Genomic DNA, 17,815 nt, shown 5'->3' with positions numbered 1-17,815 from the left:
CTCTCTCTTTCTCTCTCTCAGCAGTCTCTCTCTCTGTTCCGTCACTGAATAGTCGTCGGTTGCTAACCCCCCCCCCCCCCCCCCTCCCGACTAACCTTCAATACAATGTTGAATAGGAGTGGCTGTCATCTGTTAGCCAGTCAGCAATACTTTGAGGGGGAAAGGAGACACACGGTTAGGAGGTAGTCGTCCTTAGCGGATTATGACTTTATTCAGGCAACGAAGTCATTCGGCGCTCAGTGTTTTCTGGGTACCAAAAAACTATTACAAGTTATTCCTGAGAAAAAGTTATTCCCAATAATTCCGCGGAAAAATATGTAAGCATTATTTGTCGGAAAAACTGTTTTGCTGTGGAAAAAACGATGCTTCTGCGGATGATGACATTATTCAAAAATGCTGCAGGTAAACCGTTTTTTTTCTGCATCATTACTGTTTTTCCGCAGAAAAACTGAAAAACTGATAATACGCTAAGGACAATGACATCCTAACGGTGTGCCTCCTTTCCATCTCAAAGTAGTTTTTCCGCAACATAATGTTTACATGTTTTCCGCAGCATGATTGGGAATACCTTTTTCTTCCGAATAACCTGTGATAGTTTTTTTTACCCAGAAAAACTAACGATCTTGTTAAGTAGCGTTTGTATCCGCTCCCCTCCCCCCTCGGGGATATAATAGCTTGCTCAACAGTGGCCCAATCAGAAGCGAGAATAATATTTTAAGCAAATCGAAAACGAAGTGGACTACTGCGTCCGTCTATGCAAATTTGATAATGCTGCTGACAGGTAAGTGTGTTACCAGCGTAATTTTGCAACTTTGAACTTCCGACAACGAAATCATTCGGCGCTCAGTGTTTTCTCGGTAATTTTGGACGAGTCCATCTCTCAACAAATGGAGAACTCACGTCATAATGAGAAGGACAAAACGCCGCAGAAACAGAGACTACCTTCCTTTTTGTATAATGATTTCATTCAGTTATTCTGCGGAAAACAGAAATACTGCATAAAAAGCATTTCTCTGCGGTAAAACGGTGCTGTTGTTTTACTTCAGAAAAAACTTCTAACATTTTTTCCGCAGCATTTTGTATTAGCTCATTAAAATATTGGATCACATGAGTTCCCCCTATGTTGAGAGATGGACTCGTCCCAAATTACCCGGAAAAAAAACACTGAGCGCCGAATGACTTCGTTGTCTGAATAAAGTCATCCGCTAAGGACGACTACCTCCTAACCGTGTGTTTCCTTTCCCTCTCAAAGTATTGTTCTATGCTGGCTGGCTAACGGATGACAGCCACTCCAATTCAACATTATATTGAAGGTAAGTCGGGGAGGGAGGGGGGGGATTTTTAGCAACCGACGACTATTCAGTTACGGAACAGAGAGAGACTGCTAAGAGAGAGAGAGAGAGAGAGAGAGAGAGAGAGAGAGAGAGAGAGAGAGGGAGAGGGAGGGAGAGAGAGAGACAGAGAGAGAGAGAGAGACAGAGAAAGAGGAAGTGAGAGAGAGAGAGAGAGTGTTCGAAAGTCTAGTTTAACAGGAAATTATGCATTACACCGGATTATGCGTCTGCTGCTCCATTCCCGACGGTCTTCAACCCGGTGTACGATCATCTCGCATATTTGACCGCCTCTTGCTTGCACGCTCTAACGGATGATTCCAACCCGACAATAGCACTCCTTTGCATCAAGTATGACTCCTTTGTCACTAAGACTCCTGTACCAAAGCTGAATACGAGCTGTATTTGTAAAAACAAGCGCATTTCTACATTTGAAACCCACCGAGCAGCCATTTCCGGTGCTTCGTCACCACGATTTCTGGTTTTAACATTCAAATACGGGAAAACGCAAATCCTTCTTCAACATATTATGCATTTCGAAACAAAGTTAGTCATCGCAGATGCATTAGCTCACCTTTAATCCAGACAAAAATCAACAACTTTGTGGTTACACGGAAAAATGCAGGCCGAATCGAGTGTTCAACAGTGTTCACCAGCTTACCACTGTATAGCCGGTTATCCCCCGTGTACTCAGGATCTCTCACGTCAAGTGTCATGAAGATCGGTCCAGTAGTTTTCTCTTAATTGCTCTACACACACACACACACACACACACACACACACACACACACACACACACGCGCATTCACATACACACACACACACACACACAAATACACCACACCCTCGTCTCGATTCCCCCCTCTACGTTAAAACATTTAGTCAAAACTGAATGTAAAAAGCTGGTCTGTCAACAAGCCACCAACTATCTTATAATATTCACCATCAACAAGCAATGTCAAGCCTTTCTACAAAATGCTTTTGCTAAGGCAAAAAAAACAAGTCGCGTAAGGCGAAAATACAATATTTAGTCAAGTAGCTGTCGAACTCACAGAATGAAACTGAACGCAATGCCATTTTACTCGTAGCATCGTCAGGCCACCGCTCATGGCAAAGGCAGTGAAATTGACAAGAAGAGCGGGGTAGTAGTTGCGCTAAGAAGGATAGCACGCTTTTCTGTACCGATCTTTGTTTTAACTTTCTGAGCGTGTTTTTAATCCAAACATATCATATCTATATGTTTTTGGAATCAGGAACCGACAAGAAATAAGATGAAAGTGTTTTTAAATTGATTTGGACAATTTAATTTTGATAATAATTTTTATATATTTAATTTTCAGAGCTTGTTTTTAATCCGAATATAACATATTTATATGTTTTTGGAATCAGCAAATGATGGAAAATAAGATAAACGTAAATTTGGATCGTTTTATAAATTTTTATTTTTTTTTACAATTTTCCGATTTTTAATGACCAAAGTCATTAATTAATTTTTAAGCCACCAAGCGGAAATGCAATACCGAACCCCGGGCTTTGTCGAAGATTACTTGACCAAAATTTGAACCAATTTGGTTGAAAAATGAGGGCGTGACAGTGCCGCCTCAACTTTCACGAAAAGCCGGATATGACGTCATCAAAGACATTTATCAAAAAAATGAAAAAAACGTTCGGGGATTTCATACCCAGGAACTCTCATGTCAAATTTCATAAAGATCGGTCCAGTAGTTTAGTCTGAATCGCTCTACACACACACACACACGCACGCACACACGCACACACGCACGCACATACACCACGACCCTCGTTTCGATTCCCCCTCGATGTTAAAATATTTAGTCAAAACTTGACTAAATATAAAAACAAGTCGCGTAAGGCGAAAATACAACATTTAGTCAAGTAGCTGTCGAACTCACAGAATGAAACTGAACGCAATGCCATTTTTCAGCAAGACCGTATACTCGTAGCATCGTCAGTCCACCGCTCATGGCAAAGGCAGTGAAATTGACAAGAAGAGCGGGGTTGTAGTTGCGCTATTAAAAAGGATAGCACGCTTTTCTGTACCTCTCTTTGTTTTAACTTTCTGACCGTGTTTTTAATCCAAACATATCATATCTATATGTTTTTGGAATCAGGAACCGACAAGGAATAAGATGAAAGTGTTTTTAAATTGATTTCGACAATTTAATTTTGATAATAATGTTTATATATTTAATTTTCAGAGCTTGTTTTTAATCCAAATATAACATATTTATATGTTTTTGGAATCAGAAAATGATGGAGAATAAGATGAACGTAAATTTGGATCGTTTTATAAATTTTTATTTTTTTTTACAATTTTCAGATTTTTAATGACCAAAGTCATTAATTAATTTTTAAGCCACCAAGCTGAAATGCAATACCGAAGTCCGGACTTTGTCGAAGATTACTTGACCAAAATTTCAACCAATTTGGTTGAGAAATGAGGGCGTGACAGTGCCGCCTCAACTTTCACGAAAAGCCGGATATGACGTCATCAAAGACATTTATCAAAAAAATGAAAAAAACGTTCGGGGATATCAATCCCAGGAACTCTCATGTCAAATTTCATAAAGATCGGTCGAGTAGTGTGGTCTGAATCGCTCTACACACACACACACACAGACAGACAGACAGACAGACAGACGCACATACACCACGACCCTCGTTTCGATTCCCCCTCGATGTTAAAATATTTAGTCAAAACTTGACTAAATATAACAAGTCGCGTAAGGCGAAAATACAATATTTAGTCAAGTAGCTGCCATTTTTCAGCAAGAGCGTATACTCTTAGCATCGTCAGTCCACCGCTCATGGCAAAGGCAGTGAAATTGACAAGAAGAGCGGGGTAGTAGTTGCGCTAAGAAGGATAGCACGCTTTTCTGTACCTCTCTTTGTTTTAACTTTCTGAGCGTGTTTTTAATCCAAACATATCATATATCTATATGTTTTTGGAATCAGGAACCGACAAGGAATAAGATGAAAGTGTTTTTAAATTGATTTGGACAATTTAATTTTGATAATAGTTTTTATATATTTAATTTTCAGAGCTTGTTTTTAATCCGAATATAACATATTTATATGTTTTTGGAATCAACAAATGATGGAGAATAAGATAAACGTAAATTTGGATCGTTTTATAAATTTTTATTTTTTTTTACAATTTTCCGATTTTTAATGACCAAAGTCATTAATTAATTTTTAAGCCACCAAGCTGAAATGCAATACCGAACCCCGGGCTTCGTCGAAGATTACTTGACCAAAATTTCAACCAATTTGGTTGAAAAATGAGGGCGTGACAGTGCCGCCTCAACTTTCACGAAAAGCCGGATATGACGTCATCAAAGACATTTATCAAAAAAATGAAAAAAACGTTCGGGGATATCATACCCAGGAACTCTCATGTCAAATTTCATAAAGATCGGTCCAGTAGTTTGGTCTGAATCGCTCTACACGCACGCACACACGCACGCACGCACACACGCACGCACACACATACACCACGACCCTCGTTTCGATTCCCCCTCGATGTTAAAATATTTAGTCAAAACTTGACTAAATATAAACAAGTCGCGTAAGGCGAAAATACAATATTTAGTCAAGTACCTGCCATTTTTCAGCAAGACCGTATACTCGTAGCATCGTCAGTCCACCGCTCATGGCAAAGGCAGTGAAATTGACAAGAAGAGCGGGGTAGTAGTTGCGCTAAGAAGGATAATACGCTTTTCTGTACCTCTCTTTGTTTTAACTTTCTGAGCGTGTTTTTAATCCAAACATATCATATCTATATGTTTTTGGAATCAGGAACCGACAAGGAATAAGATGAAAGTGTTTTTAAATTGATTTGGACAATTTAATTTTGATAATAATTTTTATATATTTAATTTTCAGAGCTTGTTTTTAATCCGAATATAACATATTTAGATGTTTTTGGAATAAGCAAATGATGGAGAATAAGATAAACGTAAATTTGGATCGTTTTATAAATTTTTATTTTTTTTTACAATTTTCCGATTTTTAATGACCAAAGTCATTAATTAATTTTTAAGCCACCAAGCTGAAATGCAATACCGAACCCCGGGCTTCGTCGAAGATTACTTGACCAAAATTTGAACCAATTTGGTTGAAAAATGAGGGCGTGACAGTGCCGCCTCAACTTTCACGAAAAGCCGGATATGACGTCATCAAAGACATTTATCAAAAAAATGAAAAAAACGTTCGGGGATTTCATACCCAGGAACTCTCATGTCAAATTTCATAAAGATCGGTCCAGTAGTTTAGTCTGAATCGCTCTACACACACACACACACGCACGCACGCACACACGCACACACGCACGCACATACACCACGACCCTCGTTTCGATTCCCCCTCGATGTTAAAATATTTAGTCAAAACTTGACTAAATATAAAAATAGGTGTGGTTACGGTAACATAGCCAAAAAAAATAGGGTAGGTAGGTAGGCAATCACTTTTTTACATTTAGTCAAGTTTTGACTAAATGTTTTAACGTAGAGGGGGGAATCGAGACGAGGGTCGTGGTGTATGTGCGTGTGTGTGTGTGTGTCTGTGTGTGTGTGTGTGTGTGTGTGTGTGTGTAGAGCGATTCAGACTAAATTACTGGACCGATCTTTATGAAATTTGACATGAGAGTTCCTGTGTATGATATCCCCGAACGTTTTTTTCATTTTTTTGATAAATGTCTTTGATGACGTCATATCCGGCTTTTCGTGAAAGTTAAGGCGGCACTGTCACGCTCTCATTTTTCAACCAAATTGGTTGAAATTTTGGTCAAGTTATCTTCGACGACGCCCGGACTTCGGTATTGCATATCAGCTTGGTGGCTTAAAAATTGATTGATGACTTTGGTCATTAAAAATCTAAAAATTGTAAAAAAAATATTTTTTTTATAAAACGATCCAAATTTACGTTCATCATATTCTCCATCATGTTCTGATTACAAAAACATATACATATGTTATATTTGGATTAAAAACACGCTCTGAAAATTAAAAATATAAAAATTATTATCAAAACTACATTTTCCAAATCAATTTAAAAACACTTTCATCTTATTCTTTGTCGGTTCCTGATTCAAATTTTTTTTAGATATGATTATGTTTGGATTAAAAACACGCTCAGAAAGTTAAAACAAAGAGAGGTGCAGAAAAGCGTGCTATCCTTCTCAGTGCAACTACTATCCCGCTCTTCTTGTCAATTTCATTGCCTTTGCCATGAGCGGTGGACTGACGATGCTTCGAGTATTCGGTCTTGCTGCGTTGCATTGCGTTCACTTTCATTCTGTGAGTTCGACAGCTACTTGACTAAATGTTGTATTTTCGCTTTTCGCGACTTGTTACATTTAGTCAAGTTTTGACTAAATGTTTTAACATAGAGGCGAGGGTCGTGGTGTATGTGTGTGTGTGTGTGTGTGTGTGTGTGTGTGTGTGTGTGTGTGTGTGTCTGTGTGTGTGTGTGTATGTGTGTGTGTGTGTGTGTGTCTGTGTGTGTGTGTGTGTGTGTGTGTGTGTAGAGCGATTCAGAGTAAACTACTGGACCGATCTTCCTGAAAGTTTTCATGAGTGTTCCTGGGTATGATATCCCCAGATTTTTTTTCTCATATTTTTGATAAATGTCTTTGATAAAGTCATATCCGGCATTTTGTAAAAGTTGAGGCGGCACTGTCACGCCCTCATTTTTCAATCAAATTGATCGAAATTTTGGCCAAGCAATCTTTGACGAAGGCCGGACTTTGGGATTGCATTTCAGCTTGGTGGCTTAAAAATTAATTAATGACTTTGGTCATTAAAAATCTGAAAATTGTAATTCAAATTATTTTTTTATAAAACGATCCAAAATTACGTTTATCGTATTCTTCATCCTTTTTGATTCCAAAAACATATAAATATGTTATATTTGGATTAAAAACAAGCTCTGAAAATAAAAAATATAAAAATTATGATTACAATTAAATTTCCGAAATCGATTTAAAAACAATTTCATCTTATTCCTTGTCCGTTCTTGATTCCAAAAACATATAGATATGATATGTTTGGATTAAAAACACATTCAGAGAGTTAAAAAAATATAGAGATATAGAAAAGCGTGCTATCCTCCTCAGCGCAACCGCTACCGCGCTTTTCTGGATTGTTAATTTCACTGCCTTTGCCACGAGCGGTGGACAGACGATGCTACGAGTGTACGGTCTTGCGGAAAAAATGCAATGCGTTCAGTTTCATTCTGTGAGTTCGACTGAGCTTGACTAAAATTAATGTTGTATTTTCGCCTTACGCGACTTGTTTTTTTATATTGGCTTGAAGAGCTGCTGCGAAATTGATATTTGACAAGATTTGACCACACTTTTGCCACGTTTAGAGGGTATTGAATCCTTCAAATGTGTAAAGTTTGAAAACCTTAACTGTAAACACTCATCAAGACAATGACACCTTCCCACATTTTGAAAAGATTGTGACCCTGCTACGACATTGAAAATTGACGAGGGTCAACCTAACTTTCACCATTTCTGAACCCAGTGAGTGTGTGTAGTTTCTAAAAGGTTTGGCATGCAAAAACATCAATGAAAAACTCAACGTCGTGTTTTTTGTTCACGACCTACCGCCCGGCTTTCTGGTGCTCCATGCCGACACTCAGGTGAGTCAATAAGCCTTAGCAGATTATCGTAGATAGTGCAGTATTGGCACTCCCCCTTCCCTCTGATTTTCAACTTGCAGACTCCATGCTCTTTGAATAAAGCTCTCGCTAAACAAGTTCCTCACCAGTGTAGATACAGAAGATCTGTACACTGAAGAAGATGGAGGAACCGCCAACGAGAAAAGCCAGGAAGTCGGTGAGAGAAGTGACAGTGATGCCCACTCCGGCCACGGTCAGTGTTGTGCTGACCCTCTCCGACACAGTCAGTTCTGTGCTGCTCAGTGTGTCACTCCAAGACGACATCAGCAGGAACATGTCATCCACGCCAATACCTGCAGGGATCCAACATAGTTTTCGGTTTTGTTTACACAAGGATTCTCAGGGGCGGATCGCACCATTTTTAAGGGGGGGTTTCCAAATTTATTTTGGGGACAATTCGACGACGCAAAGCGTTTAATTGAGGGCGCGAAGCGTTCGAATCTCCCAGGTGGGTCCGGGGGCATGCCGGAAAATGTTGATAAAATCAAGGTCAACGGACCAATGTGAGCCAAGAAACTTCCCCTAATACACCGTCCAACAAGTAAATTAAAGAAGACACATTTGGATCAAAACAAGGATAAATGACCGATCTGGTGTAACCGGGCATGCCCCCCCCCCCCCCCCCCGGGAAATGGAGCAATCTAGTGCAATTTGAGCCATCCGTTTTTATTCATTTTCAATATTTTACTTCTCTTTTTACATTTAGTCAAAACTTGACTAAATGTTTTAACATAGAGGGGGAATCGAAACGAGGGTCGTGGTGTGTGTGTGTGTGTGTGTGTGTGTGTGTGTGTGTGTGTGTGTGTGTGTGTGTGTGTGTGTGTGCGTGCGTGCGTGTAGAGCGATTCAGACCAAACTACTGGACCGATCTTTATGAAATTTTACATGAGAGTTCCTGGGATTGATATCCCCGAACGGTATTTATTTTTTTTCGATAAATACCTATGATGACGTCATATCCGGCTTTTTGTAAAAGTTGAGGCGGCACTGTCACACCCTCATTTTTCAATCAAATTGATTAAAATGTTGGCCAAGCAATCTTCGACAAAGCCCTGACTTCGGTATTGCATTTCAGCTTGGTGGCTTAAAAATTAATTGATGACTTTGGTCATTAAAAATCTGAAAATTGTAAAACAAATATTTTTTTTACAAAACGATCCAAATTTACGTTCATCTTATTCTTCATCATTTTCTGATTCCAAAAACATATAAATGTGTTATATTTGGATTAAAAACAAGCTCTGAAAATTAAAAATATAAAAATTATTATCAAAATTAAATTTTCGAAATCAATTTAAAAACACTTTCATCTTATTCCTTGTCGGTTCCTGATTCCAAAAACATATAGATATATGATATGTTTGGATTAAAAACACGCTCAGAAAGTTAAAACGAAGAGAGGTACAGAAAAGCGTGCTATCCTTCTCAGCGCAACTACTACCCCGCTCTTCTTGTCAATTTCACTGCCTTTGCCATGCGCGGTGGACTGACGATGCTACGAGTATACGGTCTTGCTGAAAAATTTCATTGCGTTCAGTTTCATTCTGTGAGTTCGACAGCTACTTGACTAAATGTTGTATTTTCGCCTTACGCGACTTGTTTTAATTTCATTTTTTAGGCTGGGGGGGGGGGGGGAGGGGGGGGGAGGGAGGGAAGGGGGGGAGGGGGGGGGTCCGGGTAAACGAAATGAGGCAGAGCGCTATTTAGAAATCTGATAACCAACAAGTCGCGTAAGGCGAAAATACAACATTTAGTCAAGTAGGCAGGTTTCACAGTATTGTGTTCAGCAATTTACTATTTACACACTCAAATTCTACAAAATAAATGTTGGCACACAATTCAAAGGACATGTTTTTCCAACAAAGTGAGTTTGTTACAACTAAAAACAGTAATTTTTTTTATAGTCCTGGTCCTTATTTATATCTAAAAACCAGGCGCAAAGCGGCATACCCTGAAAACGCAAAAAAAAAAGCAATACGGTCATCATATGCATGCATATAGCTCATATAGCCAAAACCGTTGAAGATAGAAAGACATTTATTGAACAAAAAATATGCAACACATCATTCTTAACAAGTTTTGTTCTTGTATGTATATCAAAATATTGATCCTCAAATGAATGGTTTGAAAAAATACGACTTCCGGCAGACCTAGACCGTTTTGAAGGAAAAACCCGTCTTTTTTTTCCAACCATTCCATGGCCATCAATATTTTCATATACATGTAAGAACAAAACGTGTTAAGACTGGTGTTGTGCATCTCGTTTGTTCAATAAATGTCTTTCTATCTTCAATGGTTTTGGCTAGATGAGGTAACAAGAGAAGGATATGGACATTGGAATTACGTCAACATTTCGAGCATTGTCACAGATGAAACATTTACTGCAGGGTGCTCCTGATTAACAAACCGAGCAAAACTGAAAATTATTGAAGAGAAGACATGTCTGAACAGTTTATAAAGAGACAAGTTTATTGTATGGAGGAGTAACTGTTCCCCTACCCCCTAAGAAGGTATTTCTGTCCGTCAACCACGTGAGCGATCGCCACAAATCGAGGCATCACTCGCATTTCAGTTTGGACACACCGGCTGATTGCAAATGCACAGTACGTGTTTCGACACTGAAACGTGACGATTGAGCGTCAAAATAGTTTCTTAAAACAGTCGAAAATGGAGTTAAATGTGACTTCAACACTCAGTGGCGATCGCTGGAGTAGCGATTGTTACTAGACGGACACTAGAAAACCTCAGAAAATGTAATTACTTTGCGATTTTTTTAACTGAAAAACTGTTGCGGTCTTTTTCTGTCGAGCGCGAGCGTCAACGTAAAACAACGTGACGTCACTTCCTCCCCAAACGGTTAGTTTTTGAATGAAAAGAAAAATGTGGCGATCGCTACATTGTTTAGACGGATTGGATCGCAACTTTGAAACTCGGGTCACCGTGCGTCGATCAAGGGCAAATTGACCTCGGCAACATTATAACTCACTTCAAGGGTGCACAAACTTGTATTTACAGTATACAAAATTAGGTAAACTTGTGTTTTTGTCCTGTGAAATCACAATTAGTTTCGATGCTCTTGATATCGCTATGCGGACGGACAGATCCGAATCCCCATACATTTTTTTTTTGCGGAGCTAGTATAAGTTAGAATTTGTGTTATGGATATCGATTGTTGTTGAAAAACAATCATTTCAATGTGTTCTGGCACTCTCAACCACCACAGCATTGATACTTGTGCATGTGTGTGTTGGAATTTAGTTCTTTGTTTAGTGATGCTGTGGCAAAAGTAAATTCATCCGTCCGTATTTTGACGATCGCCACCATTCACACGCACATAAATAAACACATTATCAAAAATTTCAACTTTTATTTTCAAAAAGGTATTTAAACAACAACTAGTTTGCATGTTAATACAACAAATACAGCAGATTCTCACAGATATGGATTTAAAAGACTAAGCAAATCTGAGACTATCAAAATGGCCTAATACCATGAAACCTGCCAGTAGCTGTAGAACTCACAGAATGAAACGGAACGCAATGCAAAGTCATTAATTAATTTTTAAGCCACCAAGCTGAAATGCAATACCGAAGTCCGGGCTTCGTCGAAGATTACTTGACCACAATTTCAACCAATTTGGTTGAAAAATGAGGGCGTGACAGTGCCGCCTCAACTTTCACGAAAAGCCGGATATGACGTCATCAAAGACATTTATCAAAAAAAATGAAAAAAACGTTCGGGGATTTCATACCCAGGAACTCTCATGTCAAATTTCATAAAGATCGGTCCAGTAGTTTAGTCTGAATCGCTCTACACACACACACAGACAACACACACACACACACACACACACACGCACACACACACGCACGCACATACACCACGACCCTCGTCTCGATTCCCCCCTCTACGTTAAAACATTTAGTCAAAACTTGACTGAATGTAAAAAGGAAGTAAATGCTCTAAATGCATACCCAAGGGACGTAAGCGCGCTAAATGCAATTAGAGCGCTTACTTCCCTTTGCTTATCAGATACACAAGGAGTTTTAATACAATGCAGAACAACAATACAATACCACTTTTTTTGAACTAAACGAATTTGTTAACATGAACTCTGCTAGATTGTTAGTTTGTGTGTGCAATTCCTCAAGTTGAAGGTTGTTTTCATTCTGCGGAACAGCCTGGACCTATCTGTGATGGTTGACTTCACCGTTCGCATCGGAAGGAATGTTTGTTTAAAGTAGAAACAAAACCAGCGACACAGTTTAAGTCGCACACACACAGATCAACTCACCTATGACCAGGTAAGGAGTGATCCCAACAATGTTGGTGTACTTCAAGCCACACAGGCTCAGAAAGCCGATGGAAGCCAGGATCCCGAACAAAGCGGCCAACACCCCGACGAAAGCCAGCAGCGACCGAGTGGACACCATATCTCCACCCATGGTAGACAGAATGGCATAGGCGATGCAGGCAATGAGGGTAAACATGAATAGCCAGATGTCTCCTTTCGTGGCGAGGTAGAGCTCGTTTTCCAAAGTGTCGGTTCCTTCGTAGGTCATGCTGAAACATTGAGACTACTACAGTATATTACATCCTTGACATGAGCGCATGTAGTAAGGCATAGTAGCGCAGAAAAAGTGAAACATATCAATGTTACAGTAATATAGGTATTCTTTCACTGACAATGTAAGTGATAATTAAATACCTACATTTCATTCATTTTAAATAACTTATTATTCGGGACACTTCCTCTCAGTGGAAAGCTAGCCGCAACAAGTGTCGCACTACCCAGAGCAGGTATGCGGAAGGTACAAAATGTCAACTAGTTGCTGTGAAAATTGACTATCCCACAGACATGAAAAGCCTCGTATTGCACAGTGTGTATTGGACAAGGGAAAGGAGCTGGAGAGAAAAGGAGAGCGTGCATGAGTGTGTATGCTCAGATGGGGAAACCTGGACTAGGAGGGCCCCAAAGGGTTTAAAATCGTGATCATGATTGGCGTTTTTTGACCTTTCTGTGACCGTGATTGCCCAAATTTCTATTTCTGTGATCGTGATGGGACTTTGCTCGTGATCCGTGATTGCAAAAAAATCAAGTCTCGTGATCGTGATCGTCATTTGTTTTCGTGATCGTGATGGGCATTATTGCAAAGCATTTTTTTTCAACGTACATTTTCACAGCTGTATCACTCTATGATCCTCTATTCGTCAAGGTGTTTGTGATCGTGAAAACAAAAATCAAGGTAACTGTGATCGTGAAAGCTAAAATGTCCCTTCCCGTGATCGTGATGATACCTCCCCCCCCTTTGAGGCCCTCGACGAGAGCCTCTGCTTCGGAATTATGTTTCCATGTTTGTACATCCACGCTGAAGCAATCTTTTTTCCTCCGGAATTAGAACAGCCAGCTACGGCAGAGTACAAGGGCCATACGATTATACTGTCTGAGGCTGAGAACGATTCATCTGCTGTCTGAATAGTGCATTCAGGCCATCCTCTTCCTCTAGAAAAGGTGTGTGGCTGCACACTTGCTGTTACTATACATTTCCAAATCAAAGAGATCAAGATTTTTAACTAGATTTCAAATGCCGCCTCAATAGCAGAGAGAAGACTAATATGTCTATCGCTCCACATTGGTCAGAGTTACATATCACACATTCATACCGCTTGAAGGGCGAAGATACGCCGTCCTGTTTTTGCTGCGATCAACCTTGGACGTATGAACACGTCGTAATCAACTGTGTGGTAAATTACGCGACAAACGCTTCTCTACAAAATAATACTCTGAAGGTTTTGTAACAACACGTACCCCCCCCCCCCCCCCCCCCCAAAAAAAAAAAAAAAAAAAATTGGTTCTCTTTTTGCTGAGAAAAATATTCTTGTAACCTTATGTTCATCAATGCTGACGCGTTACAGGAGTGAACCCTTAAACGAAGCGAACGGGGACGAAGACAGATACACATAGTACTTACATATCTGCCGTAGAACTTACCTAACATACTTCAGCGTGGTCTTCTGTGTGAACTCGACAGCAACGTCCGACCACTCCGGGTCCTCGAACAGAATAAAACTCACCAGGAGAAGCTTAGCCTCGAGAAGGATCCCGTTTTTATCAGTCACAGGGCCAGCAATGTTAAGGGACAGGTCGGTCCTCGATCCATCCGGTGCAACCCACACAGGGTAGGTCACGTTCTTGGTCCTGAGTTGCCTGATGAAGTCAGGCATAGTGTATTGACCCCCGGCGATCACGCACGTGTTCTGAAACCTAGCACAGACGTTCTCCCAACGCAGGCCTTGCTTTTTAGTTTTAAGCTCATCCATGATCTTGCGTAAGAACCCCTGGATCTCGCCTATCACCTTGTTTGAAAAGATGCTTTGGCTGGAGTTCCTCACTTCGAACACCACCCTGAAGAACTTGGGCCACGTGTTTTGCGAGAAAGGTGAGTAGGTCTTGTTGTTCAGATTTGGGAAGAGTTCGTTCAGATGAGTCCTGTCGGCAGCAGTGTTTAGAGTTATTCAGCGCACAAAACAGCGTGAAGTTGTTTTTTGTTTTTTTACAAATATTTTACATTAATATTATGCAGTGCTGTGTGACGCATACAAGCAACCTTACACAAATTAATGAATGCACTGTCCTTCTCGTGTTGACAGTTTGACTCACAATCTCAGATCTGGCCAGGCTTGTTCATAAGTGTTGGTCATTCCTTCGCTTGGACACATAACGATATTATGAACAGGGATTTGCCAAATCTTGAAGTTTGAACTCGCCAGCCGGTCGAGTAACTTCAAGAAAGTCACTAGCCCACCAGAAATGTCGCTGGTCCGGTACATATTACAGTTGCTGCATCTGAAGTGTATATGGTTTTGGAACTCCATATTAGAACCCAAAGTGTTGCATTGGACCAGAATGTTTACTGGCCAGCCGGGCGAGTTGCAAGGCGGTTTCTACTAGCCCGATGTTTCACTCACCCCTGGCGATCGGGCGGACGATTTGGCCATCCCTGATGAATTTTGTGTGTGCAGCGTGTCGCTCTTCAAAATTACTTCAACCAAAACTTAAAACTCTGCACTGAGAGCAGCCAGAATGGCAATTTTCGAAATGTGTCCGATAAAGAGATGTTCTTAGATGTAAAGGGGTGGTCTTATCCCAATTAAACACCTGGTCAGATCTGAGATCAGTCAGCACAACTCTTTTGCCTCCCGTATTACAAAACACCCCAAACTTACCTGTCTTTGATGGCCTGGGTGCCTTTAGGGTAGAACAAGGTCTCTGCGTCCTTCTCAATGTCCATCGCGAAGATGCCACAGCCCAGACCCGTGCAGATCAGGATGGGAAGGACGATGAAGGGGGTCGGGTGGTTGCACACCATCTGCCCGTACCACCACGCGAACGAGGTCAGCCCCCGCTTCACTCGCTCTTGGCAACCAGTCATGTCCCAGCAGCAGTCCCTACACCCCATATTCCTGACTTTCTGAAAGATATATGAGAGCCTCAGTTGAGAGTGTGAAAGGCGCTCGCTACCCCCCCCCCCCCCCCTCCTCTTCCCATTAAATCGTTTCCAAATTTAATCAAGAAAATATACGAATGTAATTTTGTCAATTGATTATGTGAATGTCGTTTGCTTCTTCGTGTAAGTGTAAGAAGGTATGACTCTTTTGAAGGCAAAGTCCTTCTCGTTCAGGGGTGGACCCGGGGGGGGGGGGGGGGGGGGTGGTGGTGTTATTTGGGGTTGGGGGATTGTTTTGCATAGGATGCACGTGCACCCTCCTCCAGCAAACAAAAATAGAGAGATAGATGTTTTATCTTGGCAATTTCTAAGCTCAAATAGCAGCAGACTGCACCATTTTGCTTCTTCAGACAACGAATTGTCCGGGGCGGGCATGCCCCCAGACCCTTGAGCATTCTTGGGCGCGCTGCGCACCATCGATTTACACTTTTCAATTCTAAATGCACCCCCCCCTCCCCTCCCCCCACCCTTGCAATCTTACTGATCCACTACTGCCGTTTAACACCCATTCACAGCAATGAGGTGCAATTGCTGTCGCCTTTGGATATTTGTCAAACCGTGATGGTGTTCATAACTGTTATCTATAATTTTCAAAAGCCAACATGTTGGATTGCTTGGGGGAGGGGGGGGGGGGGCTGTCCGATTGAAATAAGCCAACAGTGTATTTTGTTTCGTGTTCTCAGCCTACGTTAAAGACTGAGCAGCTCTGAGACAGTGAGCATAATTCTTTTCACGGGAAGGAATTGACCTTCAAAACCAAATTCATCGGAGGAATCTTACCTTCAAGTGAAGACGCAGGATATGTGAACTGCTAAGCCATGGCCCAAAACAGTACGAGGCTGTTGTAGATCGGGGTGGTTGCGATCAGGAATACCTGATGCCTGTCTATGTCCATCCCCTACATTCCGCAATGTAACGATTTCGTATCATACTTAGGTGTCGCCTCTGGAATCCACTCGGCTATCATTGATTTAGGGCAGACCTGAGAGAAAAGAACCAAGTTTTCATCGGTTCTTTAAACAAAACATTCATGTGGTCTGCCCTCTTCCACCTTGATGGCTTATGACGCAGTTGGTGAATGACGCCTTGAAGAATTCTCCGTCATCATCGATTGCAATTAAATGAGTTTGCTTGCCCTCGTGTCCTTCGTCTTTTTACATTTAGTCAAGTTTTGACTAAATGTTTTAACATCGAGGGGGAATCGAAACGAGGGACTATCGTGGTGTATGTGTGTGTGTGCGTGTGTGCGTGTGTGCGTGCGTGTGTCCGAGCGTGTAGAGCGATTCAGACCAAACTACTGGACCGATCTTTATGAAATTTTACATGAGAGTTCCTGAGTATGATATCCCCGAACGTTTATTTCCTTTTTTTGATAAATGTCTTTGATGACGTCATATCCGGCTTTTCGTGAAAGTTGAGGCGGCACTGTCACGCTCTCATTTTTCAACCAAATTGGTTGAAATTTTGAACAAGTAGTCTTCGACAAAGCCCGGACGTCGGTATTGCATTTCAGCTTGGTGGCTTAAAAATTAATTAATGACTTTGGTCATTAAAAATCTGAAAATTGTAAAAAAAAATATTTTTTTCTAACACGATCCAAATTTACGTTCATCTTATTTTCCATCATTTGCTGATTCCAAAAACATATAAATATGTTATATTCGGATTAAAAACAAGCTCTGAAAATTAAATATATAAACATTATTATCAAAATTAAATTTTTGAAATCAATTTAAAAACACTATCATCTTATTCCTTGTCGGTTCCTGATTCCAAAAACATATAGATATAATATGTTTGGATTAAAAACACGCTCAGAAAGTTAAAACAAAGGGAGGTACAGAAAAGCGTGCTATCCTTCTCAGCGCAAGTACTACCCCGCTCGTCCTGTCAATTTCACTGCCTTTGCCGTGCGCGGTGGACTGACGATGCTACGAGTATACGGTCTTGCTGCGTTGCATTGCGCTCAGTTTCATTCTGTGAGTTCGACAGCTACTTGACTAAATGTTTTATTTTCGCCTTACGCGACTTGTTTTTTTTGCTCCTGTGTCATTATGACGTCAAACTACAATAACGTCACGGAGCATGTAAAAGAAAGTCCATGTTTCTGGTCCAAGACGTTCCACCTAATTACAAGTCTCGGTCACTATGCTTGCCAAGAATCTTTCATTCGTTGTGCGTGGTTGTGAGTGCGTGTTCGTTTGTGTGTTTTCAGGTGTGTGTGTATGTGTGTGTGTGTGTGTGTGTGTGTGTGTGTGTGTGTGTGTGTGT

At 40.8% G+C, this 17,815-nt stretch overlaps 1 protein-coding gene and 1 long non-coding RNA gene across 2 annotated transcripts in view; both read right to left on the bottom strand.

Annotated features, from left to right (window-relative positions):
- Positions 1-16,602, bottom strand: part of LOC138967211 (patched domain-containing protein 3-like) — a 36,241-nt gene extending 19,639 nt beyond the window's left edge. The window contains exons 1-5 of the mRNA XM_070339731.1: positions 16,325-16,602; positions 15,264-15,508; positions 14,029-14,526; positions 12,331-12,599; positions 8,123-8,329 (exon numbers count right to left, since the gene is read on the bottom strand). Coding sequence (XP_070195832.1) covers positions 8,123-8,329; positions 12,331-12,599; positions 14,029-14,526; positions 15,264-15,496 — 1,207 coding nt within the window. The 5' untranslated portion in view covers positions 15,497-15,508; positions 16,325-16,602. The remainder of the gene's footprint in view (positions 1-8,122; positions 8,330-12,330; positions 12,600-14,028; positions 14,527-15,263; positions 15,509-16,324) is intronic.
- The window catches only part of LOC138967215 (uncharacterized), a 181,478-nt gene that overhangs the window by 94,633 nt on the left and 69,030 nt on the right, over positions 1-17,815 (bottom strand). The window lies entirely within an intron of this gene.

This window comes from Littorina saxatilis, linkage group LG5 (assembly GCF_037325665.1).
Source record: "Littorina saxatilis isolate snail1 linkage group LG5, US_GU_Lsax_2.0, whole genome shotgun sequence".
NCBI lineage: Eukaryota > Metazoa > Mollusca > Gastropoda > Littorinimorpha > Littorinidae > Littorina > Littorina saxatilis.
The sequence above is the reverse complement of the archived record's forward strand: the minus strand, read 5'-3'. Positions and strand labels throughout refer to the sequence as shown.